Raw genomic sequence first — 15,452 nt, 5'->3', positions numbered from 1 at the left:
GTATACATACATATATATATATATATATATATATATATATATATAACCTCTTAAAATTATAAAAACTATTAAGGTAGCATGGATTAAATCTAAAATAAGATGTTTTTCCTTTGATACAGAAATTTATAAAACTATACTGAAAGATATTACAGAAGACTTAAAAAGATATACCCCATTCACAGATGGGAAGACTCAACAGTGCAAAGGTGCCAGTTCTCCCCAAATAAATCTATAAATTCAATGTAATTCCAAACAAAACTCTTAAAAGGCTGTTCTGGAAACAGATTAGCTAATTATAAACTTTATAGGACAAAGCAAAGGACTAAGAATGGCCAAGATAACTTTGAAGAAAACCCAAACTGAAGATCTGGTGCCAGTCACAGACAATGAGAGCACGGGGCAGAAGTGGGGACCCGTTGCGCAGCTTCACGACAACTTCACCAGTGACGGAAGTGCAATGAAAATCGCTGGAGGAAGGACAGACGCTGAAGGGCGGGAGGAAAACTGGTAATCTGTACGGAAAATATTCAACTAGATCCCCACCTCACCACAGACACAAAATCTTTTTCAAGGTTTATTTAAAAAGACATAAACATAACATATGAACATTTAAAAACTTTAGAAGAAAATACAGGAGGGTATAACTTGAAAGATACAAAGGGCAGAAGTTATAAGGAAAAAAAGAAAAAGATGAACATATAAAACTTCTGTGGAACAAAAGACAACATTAAAAAAAGCCACCGATTGGGAGAAATATTTTCAATGAGTATGCCCCAAAGTGGATTAGTACCCAGAAATGTGATGTATGCTGCAAATTACAAGAAACCAACAAATAACGCAATAATGACATTTGCAAGGCATTTGCAGAAAAGGAAACATGAAAAGCCAGCAACACCTGAACTTGGCCCCACTGTGTCATCGAAGGAAATGCAAAGTAATACCATGATGAGATACCATTTCCTCACAGACAGAAATCCTGACAAGACCAAGTATTGGCTAGAACATGGAGCAGTAGGACCTTGAGTTCATCAGAAGGGAAACTGGGAAATCATTTAGGAGAGCCCTTTAAGAACAACTAGTCAAGGTGAAGATGCATATGTCCTTCAATGTTGTGATTTCACTTGGGTGATGTTGTGAGGGCAGTAAGTAGGGGGAGTAAGTGGTGGGGAGAGGGTCAGGGATGGGGATCCGGAGGGGGGCGTGCAAAGCCTGAGTTTATTTGTTAATAACAGAAGAAAAGAGGAAAAGGAGAACCATCCTTATGGTTCATCAGGGGGAGAATGGATAGTTTAGCTGCAGCAGATTCAGGCAATGGAAACCTGCATGCCTACCATGCATACACATTAGTGCAGAAGCAGAGGGACAGGCGCAGTTTTCGGGAGCCTGCACGCTGCACAGCACCATTCCTGTGAAGTTCTGAGCCCCAGGAATGCCACGTGTTTGTGAGGGACTGACTCACAGAGAGGCAGTGGAAGAGCACCGGCACGTGGCCAGGGAGGGTAACTGTAGAGTGTACGAGGGAGCTCCAATCCTAACTGTGTCCTGAAGTCAGGTGTAGTGGTTTGGAGTTTTGTTACATTAGGCTCCAAAATAGGGGAAAGTCCCATTTTCTGTTTCTTATATCAGTAATTTTGGCAGTAAAACCCGGAATATGCCACTCAAGGCAAAACAAGAGAGAAATCTGACACTTCATTCAAATTTCAATTTCTGGGCAGCTAAGTGTCAAAATGCTGGAACGTGCAAAATATGAAAGCAAAACAGAACATCTACGAGGTGAGGGCTGCCAACCACAACATGGAGAGTAGAAAGACACTGTGTCCTTTTCTCCAGCAGGGTTTCTAGGCCTGGGCATGGCTGGCAGTTTGGGTGGGGCAATCCTTTGATAGGGGAGGGGGCAACCTGTGCAGCTAGGGTGTCGAGCAGCGTTCTGGGCCTCTGCCCACTTGATGCCAGTCGTACCCCCTCCCCTCCAGGTGCAACAACCAAAAATGTTATCAGATGTTCCCAATGTCCTCTGGGGGGCAGTCACCCCCTTTTTAAGGCTTCTGCTCTGCCTCACTGGGAGCTCAGACCCCATGAAGAAAGAGATGGAAGGCTCTGGTAGCCTTTCCACATGACCACGCCATCGGCAGGGTGGATACCCCAGTATCACGCCCCCAGAAAGGCGAGTTAAATGGCCATGCCTTTCACAGCAGGGCTTTTTCTCACTTTCTCCTGCAATTCCAGTTAACTTTCATACCTCCTCTCTGACTGACACATCGCGGCCCTGGATTACCCAACTAATAGTGAAGGCTCCTGCTGCTTTGTGCAGCAGGGAAAACCCTGGTGGCTTAGGAGATCTACTCGGGGGCAGAAGGGAGAGCGAGGCAGCTATGACTCACCGATGAGTGAGTTGAGGGAGGAGTAGGAGCTGACGCGCCGCATCTTGTCGACGGTCTCAAAGGACAGGATGTGCTCCTCACTCTCAGGGCTGCCCAGGGTGCTGCTGGCACTGCTGCTGGCACTGAGGTTCCCGGGAGAGAATGCCACTGAGCCGCCAGCTGGCCCAAGACACAGCAGAGAAGAAGTCAGCATGGCGCTCACAGAAGGCCCTGCTTTGGGCCTTACAATCGATGCATATGATTGAAATGTACATTTTCTTCTAAAAAATAAAGCTTGTGACACACGCACATGGATCTCCCTTGGGACGAGACTTCCCACACAGGGCCAGCTGGCCATGGGGAAGATGGGGGCGTGGGAGGTTCTCTGAGGAGGTGACTGCCCACTAGCCGTGACTGTGCTTCCTTTCTACAAGTTGGTGAAGCAGTCACTGGCTTCTCTGGATCCTGACCCATAACCTCTCAGGTAAACTCAAGTCTGGAAAGGAGGCCCAGCTGGTGAGTCAAAATGGAGGCAGAGGGATTTCAGGGCATGCATTTAATGCAGAGAAGTGTGCGTATGTGGGGATAGGGGTGATGGTGGCACTTGTTTGGATCAAAAGTTTCAGAAAATAAAACCCAGAAACCTCCCAACCAAAGTACCCAATTTCTAGAATCTTACATTCTTCTGTCAAGCTCAGATTCTGCAAAGATTTGTTCAAATTCCTGGCTGTGGTGACAGCTCGAATGTTTCCGTAGGAACTCACTGAACGAAGCCTGGGGGTGCACGGGCTGTCTCGCACTGGGGTCAAACTCCCGCCCTCTGGTAGGAGAGAGAGAGAAAAAATGGTTAGTGAAGGCTTCAGGGCAGAAGCTTGGCACATCTCTTGTTGCAGCAACAGGCAACGGGGGCCACTAGCTGGACAGGAGTGGCTGCTAAGACAAAGGGACTTCACTAGGGAAGCTGAAAGGAGGTAACGGCAGGCGGGACGGGCTGAGGAGCAGATGGGCATGTGCCCACCTGTCATGCTGGGAGCGTGAAATCACAGAAGAGAACATGGAACAAGACCAGGACCCATGGCCTCCCAGACCCTGTACCGGGTGCCGATGAGGCCAGCTGCAGGCCCACTCCCTGGGAGACTCTCTGGGGCTGCTACCACCTCTCCCAGTCTCACTGGCTGTTTTCACCAAGCAGGTTCATTCATCCTTATCTCCCTTTGCTAATTTATAAAAGCTATAATGCCTTCCCTGTTGGCCACGGGCCCTCCTTACTGCAGAGATGGCTGTGCTTTGGGGGACAGGGCTCGGTAAGGTGAAATACAAGTGTGAGAGAAGAGTGTATCTCCAGGTAAAAGGACAACTGGGAGGAAAGGATCTTCCTGACATGACTTGCTGGAACTGTCAGCAACGTGAACAAGGGACGCTGAGGTCCTTCTCCGCCAGCCCCTGCATGAGATCCCATGAATGTGGTTTCCAAAAAGGGGAAAAAGTGGGAAAAGTGAGAGGGTCAGTGTGGCCCTACCACCTGAGCAGAGGAAACGATGGTGACTGCTCATGTAAGACCGCTCAGAGAGAGGCAAGGAAGGGTCCTGAGGAAGGGTCCCACAGTTTCCACCAGAGTTGGCCAGGGGCTTTGAAAGGCTACCCAAACCAAGTCAAGGTACCTGGGGCAGCTGGAGATGGCAAGGGGTAGTTCTTCTCCTCCTCCATGAACTGCAAGGCTACCGTGCAGAAATTGCTTTCGTACTGAGCCACAAGATGACTCACAGCCACCACCAGCTCCTGCCGGAAGGAGAAGGGAGAACAACAGTCACAGTGGCTGGAAAATGATTGCGGAGAGGTAGGGAAACGTCAGAGCTGTTATCATTTAGCATTTGAGTCACCGAGAGAATGCAGAAAGTTAAAACAAAATGTTGCAACTGGTGTTGCAGAGAGGGACTATGCGTTTTCAGTGAAATTCTCATTGGTGTGAAAGGTGGAGAGGAGGCCTCTGAATGCATTCCAAGGGACAGAACCCGATCACTGTCACTAGATGTGGAGGGCATGAAAGTTTCAAAAGGAAGTCATTGATGTCAATCAGGCAGCTCCAGGGTGGGGGGCGCAGAGCTGCACAGCCCCGAGTTTAGCAACCTGTCACCTGGGCTGGCAGCACCTCTCGATGAGGCCCGGGCCCTGAGGCAGCTGTCCTGAATTCTGAACCTATTAAAGCCGAGTACCTCCGATAAGCTGAAGCATGCTGCTTTTATTAAATGCAAAACGTTCAGAAATATATTAGTTTCCAGACTCTAAAAGGGAGCAAGAAGGTTCTAGAATTAAAACGGGGATGGTTAGGTCCAGTTACTCGGTTCAAGGAAATTAACCCAATCTATCTCATTTAGGACGGTTAGTGCTACAACATGTACACCTGGAGACCCTGAAAGTCAGACAGAAATACAACTGTTTATAAAAATCAAAGCCACACCGTTTTTTCTAGCACTATTCTAATGGCTCAAACAACAAAATAAACTTACTTTACCTGCTTTTTTTGTTTGTTTTAGAAAAATACTCAGCAGAAAGTCACTCCTGTGAACCTCCCAACCGCCCCCCTTCCCCATGGCAGGCAAGGGGAGAGGGGAGCTCTGTAGAGGGTGGGCCCGGTGTGACTGGCGCTCAGAGGCTGCCCACCTCTGCTGCCCTCTCTGCTCACACCGTTTTTTCCCTTTGACCTCATGCCCTCCTTGGCTTTCTCCTGATGTTTTATGACTTTACCCCAAACCTAACCTAGCCCATCTCCTGGCCCTCTCCACATCTCAGACCACCCTTCCCAGCTGCTTGCTGTGTGCCTCCACCTAGCACTCAGGCCTGCCAAGGACTTGCCATCTTTTGCCCAGGGGACCACGTCTTTGGTGACCCAGGCCTGGAAGCCCGTCAGCACCCTCGCGTCAGTCTCCCCACCCTGCCTGATGGGTCAGGTGCTGAGTGCAGCAGGGCTGGGCTTCAGCGTAGACATGTCTGATGTCCCCACTGCCAGCTTCCCAGCTCTGGCGCTTGTCTCCACTGTCACAGGCTCCACACTCAAAACCACAGAACCCAGCCCTGCTTCAAGTACAGGAGGGGGGCAAGACACTGTTGGGAAGGGTCGGCTACCCCTTCCATGAGCACTCATCTTCCCCTTCGCTCAGTGGTAAAGAGGTAGGAAAAGCCAGTGTTGCCCTGAAACACGAGTCCTCCACAGGACTGTGCCCTCTGAGGCAGGGAAAGCCTCGGAAGGCCAGTCCGTGACTAAAGGGCACCACCTAGTGCACGGCTCCCTAGGAGTGGCTCTGAATCCCACTCCATCTCCTGGTGGGGAATGGAGGCCCACCCAGCAGGCTGTGTGCGGCACACAGGGCCCCTCCCTTGAGTTCTCAGAGGAGAACCCGAAAGTGTTGATGTTCCCCCTGGACTCTGAGGGTCTGCTCGCTCTGCCCTTTAGTCACGGTGGACACAAGCTCTATGGTTTTAAATGTGCTTCTCTTGTGGCCCCCAAGTGGTCATACCTTCCAGGTTCTGAGGGGCTTGAACCATTGTCTCTTGCCTCCTCCCAGAGAGTGGCAGCCTCCATCCCAGGTCCACGGATTCAACTGTCAGACTGGTGTCCTCCAGTCTCTGATTCCGTGTTCCCCAGTCAGACTCAACCACCCTGAAAGCCTGCTCGTTCTGTCTTCCCGAGTAAGGACGACTCCATCCTTGTGGCTGTGAGGACCGACAACCTTGGAGTCACCCAAGAGCAAAATGCATGATCTCTCCATTCAAATCTCCTGTGTGAGCCCCAGAAGGCACTCGACAGCAGCCCCCCAATGCCATCCATCCTCTTTCTGGCAAGGAAGGCCTCACCTTTTCCCAAGCCCTCCCAGCCAACTGTGCACACTCGTGACGGCCTGGGGCCCTCGCCCACCTCTCCTACTGGCTGCTTGTCCCTTCGCCTTCTATCACAGACATGGACTCTTGGATGAGCTGGCCCCTCCCCTGGGACAGCCTCCCCTGAAGGCTGAGGGCTCACTCTCATGCTGCGTTCTGGCCTCTGTTCAAGCCTGCACACCATCACCCCCCTAATCTACTGGCACTTCAGACACTGCCCCCAGCCTTGTTCTCCTCTGTGCAGCCCCTGCTGGGTAGGCTAGTCTTCACCACACTGCTTACTTGAGAGATGGCAGTTGTTGCCATGATGTGCGGGCATCTTGTCTGCCCTGGGAAGGGATGGCAGCTGCACACCTGTCCTTCTGCACAGGGCCGGGGCACACGCCCCGTGGCAGTGGCAATGTAGGGCTCCGCAGTCACATGTGTGCTCTATGCAGCCACCTGGCTCCTGGCGTCTCGGGGGCTCATCTGTCCTAAGGGCTGCCCTTGTCTCCAGTCTCCAGGAGTGGTGGTGGGCAGCTCCTCTGGTGACCAGGTCACATGCTGAAACCCGGTTCCTGGGATGGTGGGCGACAAGGCGCACTGTGGGGAGCGGAGCCCAGAGGCTCCCAGAAGGGGCAACCACAGAGCCGGGCCACCCCAACAGAGGGCAGCCACCTGAGTCCCAGGCACTGCCTGCCTTGGTTCCAGTTTGTGGCAGATGCAGGCTAAGGGCTCTTCTTGGTGGAGCAGAGGGGGCCTGCTGTGGGTCTGGACTCCCAGATGTGAACGCCTGGGACTGTTCAACACAACAGACGGAAATAAGTGCCCCACAGCCCCATCTTCCTTCTGACTCGAGGCTCTTGCCAGCCGGGCAGGGGGAGGGAGGACAGCCAGGGAGGGGCTCACCACCTGCCCCCCAGGCAGCCCCTCCTGGGGTGGGTAGGGCTTGCTGAAGTTGAAACTGATTCTGGAAGCTGATGCAAATGTGCTTCTTAAAGTTTTACCAATTAAGATTATTAAACTGGTAAACAAACAAAAACCTACTCTCTCTCGTCATCCTTCAGAGTAAAGGGTACCCCTTTAACAAGTAGGGTGGATGTTACCTTTTTTATAGAGGAAACATCCAACTTTAAGAAAAGTCCACTACAGTCTCATTATTTTTCATATTCTGCCACAAGTTGGTGACTCTTAGAGCGGATCATGGATTGGAACTTGTCCAGTCTGTAGGGCACAGCCACATTCTTGGTCCACAAGCTGGGCCCCTAGGAAAGAAGAAGCTGCGAAGGGAGGCTAGCTCTGCTATGGTCTCTGCTCCAGCCTGGGCTGTGCACAGAATGTGAGATGACTAGGCCTGGCTTTCCTGGACAGCAGGCCTAGGCCATTCCCTGCCGGGCACCCTTTGCACTGAAATTCCACCAAACGGATTTTAGCAAGGAGCAGGACTGGTGAGCAGCTGGTTTTACTCGGGGTTTGTAAAAGAAGGAAAGCCCTTCTCTGAGCCACTGCACAGCATGGCCTTCTCCATGAGGCCCTCCCCAATCCCAATTTAAAGATGACTATTTTTACTCTATGGTTCCTTTCTCACAGGAAACGTCCCTTACTGACTCATGTCTCACGTTTGTAGTTGGCCAACTCCTCTCGAAGGTAGGGATGCAGTCCAAGTGCTGACAACAGTATCCAGCCCAAAGGGTACCCGTGACAGCCCTTGCTAGAAGGAGTGATGCTCAGACACACCTGAGTGCACAGATGGACCCTGATGGAAGCCCACTCTCGACTCCCTGGCCTGGGGCTAAACAGCACCCCTCACTGCCCACTTGGGGCTTCAACTACCCCTGGGGACCTCTGCACATGCTCCTCCTGCCTTGCCTTTACTTGCTCTGCTGCCTTCTCTGGAAACCTTTCCTGATTCCCTCTCCCCACAAACCAGGGGCAGGTACCACCTACGAGCCCCAGGCAGTGCTTATTCCTTTCCTGGTCTGTGTGCTCCTTGAGGGCAGGTACTGGCCTCCACCTCTATGTTCCAGAGGCTGGCAGGCAGTGGACTCTACATCTTACACACAGGAACAGAAGAACAAATGAAAGAAGGGCATGTCTTGGGCTTCAGGGAAATCAGGTTATATTCCAATACAGTGTAGCCCTGTGTCTAGGCTTTATAGTAGAGCAGCTTCCCCCACATCAGTTCTGGCAGGTGGATATCAAACACCAACAGCAAAGATGCCAGCAGCACTGAAGCATTCCAGGGTTTGGAACCTCGTTTCCACCCGGGAACAATGAGTGGATTACACCAAGATTGGAACTGTGGGGCTAACCATCCCGGGGAACTCTGCGGCTGTAGGGTCTCTATGGCTCAGGGGCCACTCCTCCCATCCCGGGGCTCAGAGAGACAGGGTAGAGATATCAACATTCTTTAATGGGGTTTTCTTTTTTGGAAAAAAGAAAAAAATGTTCCTTTTTCAGAAAAGAATCTTAATGGACAATTAGAGAAAACCACTGATTTGCTGCTTTTATCGAAGATGCTCTCTTAGGGACAAGCCAGCATGAACTAAGGCTAAAGGAAGCCATGTTCTGAAATATTTCTAATGATGAGACTGTAAAGATAACACACTGAGAACCAATATGAAAGGATCACCAGGATCTCATTTCATAGTTCAAGGACTCAATGGGAAACTTGGCCTATGGGTGACTTGGGTGAATTTCGGAGAAGTACAAGGTGGGATTACGTCTGGAGTCTGGCTGACATCAGATGCTCAGACACGTCTCTCCCAAGGACATCGATGATGTCTACTTGCCACACACCCAACCAATCCCCAAAGCACAGCCCTCCACTGATAGGCCCAACCCCCAAGAGGGGCCTGTCTCCAAACACGGTCATCTCAGAAAGGCCAAGGCTGCTGCCAAGGGCATCTCAATGATAAGATACAAAGTCACCGTCACCACTTGGACAGGTTTGCTTTCCAGCCCATCTAATAACATTCTCAGTTCTGAGAGCAGTCTTCACCCTGAAGTGCAACCAATAAATCAGTGTCCTTTCTGGACTGGGGAAGGGCTGGGGGAATCCAGGTTCGTACGGAGGTGTGAAATCCTGGGCAGCAGTCCGCGGTCTCTCTACAGCTAAACAGACAGGCGAAGGTGCGCCACGTGTCTGGCGCCTGCCGACTGCTGCACTGCCTGGCCTGGTAACGTGCTGCTCCCAGGCAGGCAGGAGCTAGCATGCAAGCTGCAAGGGACCCTTAAGTGCCTTTCACTGAAGTCTACACACGAATATCTGGGAAGAGACTCCGGTTGGAGAGAAGGAGGCCTGGGAGGATCTGCTCTCGCGTGGGCTGGCCGTCCAGCCGCACACCCACACACCTTGCGCACCACGGGGCTCCCATCGTTGATGAGCTGGGCCAGCACCATGGCCACGTTGTGGTCGATGGTGGTGGAGTGGTCGGTCCTCTCGGCGGAGTTGCCCACAAACGTGCCCAGGGCGAAGACTGCGGCGCATCGGACCTGGAAGGCAGGAATAGGACTCAGCGGTGCCCACGGCCTACCGCCACCCCACCCAAAGAGCTTCAGCTTCACAACGAATGACCGCTGAGCAGGGCCCTGACCCTGACCCGCCCTCCTGTGGAGGAAGCGGAATCAGGGGCAGGGGGTGGGGGACAAGGCACAAAAGAGGAAATCAGCCTCAGCTTGAAGGAACCAAATCAGGTCGCAGAGGCAGGAGTCACATCTTTTATGGTAAATGGGTAATTAAATGGAATCCATGGATAAAAGTAATGGGGTTCAGAAGGCAGAGGGCTGGGTGAGGGGCTGCCCTGTGGAGGAGGGGCTGGCACTGGCTGTGGCGGCTGGAGGCTGGGAAAGGAGCAGACACTTAGGTCAGAGGCAGCCAAGTGGGGACCCAGAGTGCGGGGAGTCTGCCCGTCAGTGAGGCAGTGTGGAGCAGAGGCACGGGGCTGGCTGTGGGGATGGGTAGACCCTGGCTCACTCCTGCCTCCAGCGCCATGTGATCCCAGAGAATCATTTAGCCTTGCTGAGCCTGTTTCTTCGTCTATAAACTCAGTAAGATAAGATGTCCTGCACAAAATCGGTGGGAAGACTGTATGAGATAATGTAAGCAAAACCTGGCCCCGCGCAGCACAGAATCTCCACCAGTGACAGTCATACTCTGTCCTGTGGAACAGTTAGCAAGCAGGAATCTTTTGTATTGGGGGCTTGCAGCAAATGCACAGGAATCATAGGGAATCAGTGTTTTGGACTGGGAAAGGGCCTGTGGTTCCTGGACCCCCGAAGCTTCTGTGCTACCCCTCACTCTCCCAGGAGTCTTGACACAAACAAAAGCTCACTTCTTCAGAGAAGGCCTTTCCACATCTACAGAGGTGCTGCCATTAGCTCCCACCTCACACAAAGCCAACTATATCAATTACTGGCATTGCTTTTGGGTTCCTCTGGTGATTTAGGAAAACTCTATCTTCTTTTGGGTGTACTGATGAACACCCAAAAGCCACAGGAGTACTGCCTGAAGAGCCCTGCTGGGGAGACAGTCGTTTCTCTGATGGGCCAAACCGGGCAGGGCGAGGGCCAGGGCCGGGGAGCACAGAAAGCCCCTGTGCTGTGATGGGCTGTGCAGAGAGGCCCAGGAGAAGCCAGCAAGGGGGACGGCTGGCTCCAAGGCCTGTGAATTCTTGCTCGAGGTGACCCGGTTGGCAAGGGTGACGGGGACAGGGAGCAGCAGAGCAGAGCGGAGAGCGGGGCCCGGGAGAACTGCAGTGATGATGTCTAAGATGGGGAAACGGGAGAGGCAGGAGGCAGTGTAGAAGAAGAGGCTGCCTGGGCCCTGCAGGCTGAGGGGGAGGTAGGGTAGTCGCTAACGGAGAGGAATGGCCCAGAGGTGGGCTTAGGGTCTGGGGGTGACCCAGGAGGATGAACCCCAGGGAATATACACAGTTCACGAGTGAGGAGGGCAAAGATCCAGAGAACGTGTGCCCAGGAGTGCAGGGCCCCAGGAACCAAAGAAATGTGAAACCAGTGTGGCAGTATAGAGAAAACAGTAACAGGCAATGTGTACTGCAACCCAGAAAACTCATCTTGTTCAGTTTTCCGGCTGACACCATGATGATTTTTAAGAGGTTGAAATGCGTGAGATGTTACAGCTCTTTCCTCGGAGTGCGGGTGGGAGAAGGAGGTGAAGAACAGAGACTATGCTCCCTCCTAGGGCAAGCAAAGACCCTAACAGGTACTGTTCTAACTTTTTGCTTTGTACTGAGGCTCACGGTTAGTCCTGCCATTCTGCCCTAAAACCCAGGTGGGCTTCTCAGCTTTGGGAGTTCCCTTCACATTCTAAAGCCTGCACATTTTCACACTTATGTGCAAGGAAGGGAGAGCTATCCAACGATGTCATCACAGAAAAGCTGCTCTTGCTAGGTTATGGGTGGGCCAGTGGAATTGGCCCCTTCCCTTGTAGCTCCTTAGGGGTCCCTGTGGAGGGTCCTGCTCAGAGCTCCTGGGGAGATTATTGTTGGGGGGGAGCAGATAAGAACCCTAATAAATAAGCAAACCAGAGATGCCTTTTCTTCTTGACAACTGTAGGCCTTCCTAGGCTAATTCTCAAGGAGAATGGAAGGCAGGCAGGAGCCATGTGGACACCTGGAGGAGGATGTTCCGGCCTGATGGCCCCCTGAGGAGGGAGGTCATCGGTGTTGCAGGGGGAGGGTTGTGCAGGCTGGGCACCACCCAGCGGAGTCTGCGCCGGGAAGTCTCTGGGGCCAGTGATAAAGACGTCAGTGGTGCAGTGGAGGCAAAAGCCTGTCAAGAGTGGGTTCAAGAGGAAGTGGAGACAGCGAGTAGATACCTCTCTGAGGAGTTCGGAACATAGGGGAGCAGAGAAATGGATGGTAGTTGGAGGGGGCAGGGCTCAAGAGGGTTTTATTTTTAAAGATGAATGAGACAGCTTGTGAAAATTAACTTTATTTATCCACAGAAAGCATGCACACTGTAGGCCCTGTGCCAGGCATGCTTTCCAGGGAATGTTTTGTTACCAGTGGGTTTTCTTTGGAGAAGGTGGATGCCTTGGGAACAAAGGCGGCTTGGTCTTAGGAAGGAAGGGAGAGCTCAGGGCTACCTTGAATGAGCTTCCCCAGGGCCAGGCCTGGCTCTGAACCTTTACTACATCAACCCATGAACAGGGCCTGGTCACCATCTTCATTGACTAAATGTGGAGACTGCGACACTGAGGCTGTCAGAGACCTACTGAGCACAAAGGGCTGGAGGGCGCAAGGCAGGCATCTGCTGTGGAGCCTGGGCCCCGACTCCCAGACTCCAAGCTCCCTGCTCCACTCCTGGGAAGAGACATCCCCAACCCCTGACATCCCGGCTCCACTCCCAGAAGAGACACCCCTGGGAATACACAACCCTGGGGCGGTCATAGTCTAGGTAGTCAGATGCTTCTTAACCTGTGCATCTGTGAGCATCTTTCAGTTCATGTTTAAGTCATGTGGGGATGGAACAAAGTTTGGGAAGCTTAAGGGAACTATGTGGACCTCTAAGAAAAAGTGTTAATGCCACTAAGAAAAAGAACTCTGGATATTTTAGACTTGGATTTATATAATCCAAAGTATCTTCCTTAAACAAACCAAACCAAACAATGATTATACGTATACTTCATTTCAGTATGCCTATGGCTAAGCTAACTAAGACACCCATTTTTGGTGATTTTCAGTGTATTGGACAAGAGGGACCAGGATTTAATCACAGACAGGAAGTAGAGCTGGGGTGATAAGCCTTCTCTTGGAAGCCCTCAGAGGAGCGAGGGTCAATTTATCCCAGAGAGAGGGGTGAGACTGCTGTGCCCCACAACCAATCTGAACCCCTGGTGCCTGTGCACTCAAGACGCCCCAAGGAGTCAGCCTACCCATGGGCAGGTCTGGGCCTGAGCACTCTGACCATGTGTCCGGGCTGCCTCACAGGACAGGGCACACAGCCCTCTCACCTGAGAGGCCAGGCTTTCCCATCATTTTACGAGTTCCCTCCTTGGGTAAATGATCAACTCAAGCTGTGTAGTTGAGCTCGTGTCCCACTCTACAGAAAATGCTTCTTCTTGAGACTGATTGGCCAGAGAACCGAAACCTGACTTTTGTGGGCTCTCCTAGGCCCACTGGCTGGCCTGGATGGACGGGTGGCAGGGTTGATCCTGAAGACAGGCTTGCATTTCTGGGAATGTACACGTGCTGCCTTTTCAAGGTCTTATACCAACTCTCCTTTTGGTGTGAAACTCACAAGTGGATAGCTTAGAATAAGCCCAAATGTAAAGCTATAGCTAGTACAGCCACCTTCTACAATAACAAAATTCATCAAATCTAATACGGTGGTGATTTCTTTTTTAAGGTTTGGACCTTTGGTATGCTGCCAAATAGGGTTCCCTACCCCTGCCTAAGTCTGAAATTCAGCTTTCTCTAAAGAGAGCCGAAAGGCTCACAAGATGGGTTCTATTGGACTTATGAGGAGGGGCTGGAAAGGGCGTGGATATAGGTCAAGCTTGCCAGGGTCCTCTGACCTGGAAAGGCAGGGGGGCCTATGGGAGGGTGAACCTTGCAGATCAGGGGACATACGCAGCTCTGTGACCAGGTCCCATGTAGACGAAACATGCCTGGGTTCTAAGTAAGAGCAGCCATGGAGAGCCCAGGTCTGCAGGCTGCTGCTGCAGGCATCGTCTGCTTGGGGCCTAGAAGTTCTGCCTTCCTGTCTTCTTTTGCTTGGAACTTCCTGTCTGGGCTCACCTCATTTCTTACAACCTGATTTTCCTGTCACGTCTCCTCCCTTCTTCCAGTTCCTTACTCTCTGACATAATGTTAGGTTTTTGTGCTTTCAGGTGCCTTAAGGCCTTTTAAGAACAGATTGCAAACGAGGTTTCCGAGGAGCCCCACCCCGTGTGGCTAGGCTGCCCGCCCACATCTGGGCTCTCTCAGCAGACATGCCTGGAAGCGCTGAGAGGGAAAGGACAAGGGGTGGGATGGCATGAGGTATTCAGAGGACCTGCCTCAGGCTGACCCATCCTGGGGGTAGCAGGGTGAGGAAAGGGGTGGGACAGACCTATCTCCCTTCCCAGCAGCCTGCCTCTTGGCATCAAGGGGTGGGACGTGGCCGGGAGATGCGGGCCGCAAGCCACCACCACCAGCCTTTTCTATGGCTCCCACGCACCATGGGGCTCGGGCAAGTTACCGACAGCTCTTGGTCCATTTCCTTCTCTGTAAAGTGAAGATAAAGCCGCTGTACCTCTGAGGTTGTGGCAAAGACAGGGAGCCCTCGGGGGCAGCTAGCGGGCAGTCAGCATGAGGTGTGTGAGTGCTCATTTCTGTGTGTTTAACTGCAGCCATCCTGTCTGGGACTGGCCTGCTGTGCACAGAGGCTAAAGTTTAGTTCCAATGAAAGTCGTTCATGTGGATGACGTTTCTCTGCACAAGGGCTCACTGGTCTCTGCTCACTCTGCTTCTGAAGGCCGAGGCTCCGGGTGTGAGGTGGCAGGTGAGCCAAGCACGATGTTGAGCGCTGTTTCTCTGGAACCCTCTGCCCTCAGAACCTACTGGAGTCCTGGCCTCATTCCCCTGGAGTCACCCCTGTATGGACAGACTCACCTCGGGAATGGGGTCGGATAACAGGCTGTAAAGTTTCTCGTGCGCGCTGTCCCTTACTCCACACCACCTCGCTGAGTCAAAATTTTGCCAGATCCTTCCCAGGCAGATGGCTACCCACTGGCGCAGCAGAGGGTGGGGGTCGTTGAGCTGCTCCAGGCAGATAGCGATCAAGTTTCCCTGAAGGCAGGCTTCCTGCGGGGAGGCAGAGACAGAAGGGCTGAGAACAGAGCCAGCACACTCGGTTCCTCACACCACAGGATGTGGGCAGTTGTCCCCATTTTAGGTACTGCTAGTACCAGCTGTCCAGACAAAAGGACGGCTAAGTGAAGGGCCTCCACGGAGCACGCCCCCTGCTTGGCAGCAGTGGCTGCTGGTGTGCCCCGGCTGCCCCCCGCTTTTCTGAGGGTGACTGTTTCACTGGGTGCACTGAATGGCAGTTGCTTCTGATCTCCAACCATGGCAGCGTGGGGCTGCACCCCTGCTCTTACAGACACTCTGCAATGAGTGGGGTGGCCCTGGAGTGGGGGGAAAGTAGCGGCCGGCACCCACCTGCCCTGTGCTGTAGTTGTTGACGATGACAGCGAGGATGAAGGCCGTCATGGTCCTGTGCTCAGCCTGG

General features: G+C 52.4%; 1 protein-coding gene across 5 annotated transcripts in view; it reads right to left on the bottom strand.

Moving 5' to 3' along the window:
* RPTOR (regulatory associated protein of MTOR complex 1) overlaps positions 1-15,452 on the bottom strand; it is a 516,265-nt gene that overhangs the window by 76,206 nt on the left and 424,607 nt on the right. For all 5 annotated transcript variants that reach the window (XM_077166178.1, XM_077166180.1, XM_077166179.1 and 2 more), the window contains 6 exons: positions 15,383-15,448; positions 14,834-15,025; positions 9,570-9,710; positions 4,022-4,139; positions 3,040-3,180; positions 2,382-2,540 (listed from right to left, as the gene is read on the bottom strand). In XM_077166178.1, the coding sequence (XP_077022293.1) occupies positions 2,382-2,540; positions 3,040-3,180; positions 4,022-4,139; positions 9,570-9,710; positions 14,834-15,025; positions 15,383-15,448 (817 nt within the window). The remainder of the gene's footprint in view (positions 1-2,381; positions 2,541-3,039; positions 3,181-4,021; positions 4,140-9,569; positions 9,711-14,833; positions 15,026-15,382; positions 15,449-15,452) is intronic.

This window comes from Tamandua tetradactyla, chromosome 6, assembly GCF_023851605.1.
Source record: "Tamandua tetradactyla isolate mTamTet1 chromosome 6, mTamTet1.pri, whole genome shotgun sequence".
Classification (NCBI taxonomy): domain Eukaryota; kingdom Metazoa; phylum Chordata; class Mammalia; order Pilosa; family Myrmecophagidae; genus Tamandua; species Tamandua tetradactyla.
The sequence above is the reverse complement of the archived record's forward strand: the minus strand, read 5'-3'. Positions and strand labels throughout refer to the sequence as shown.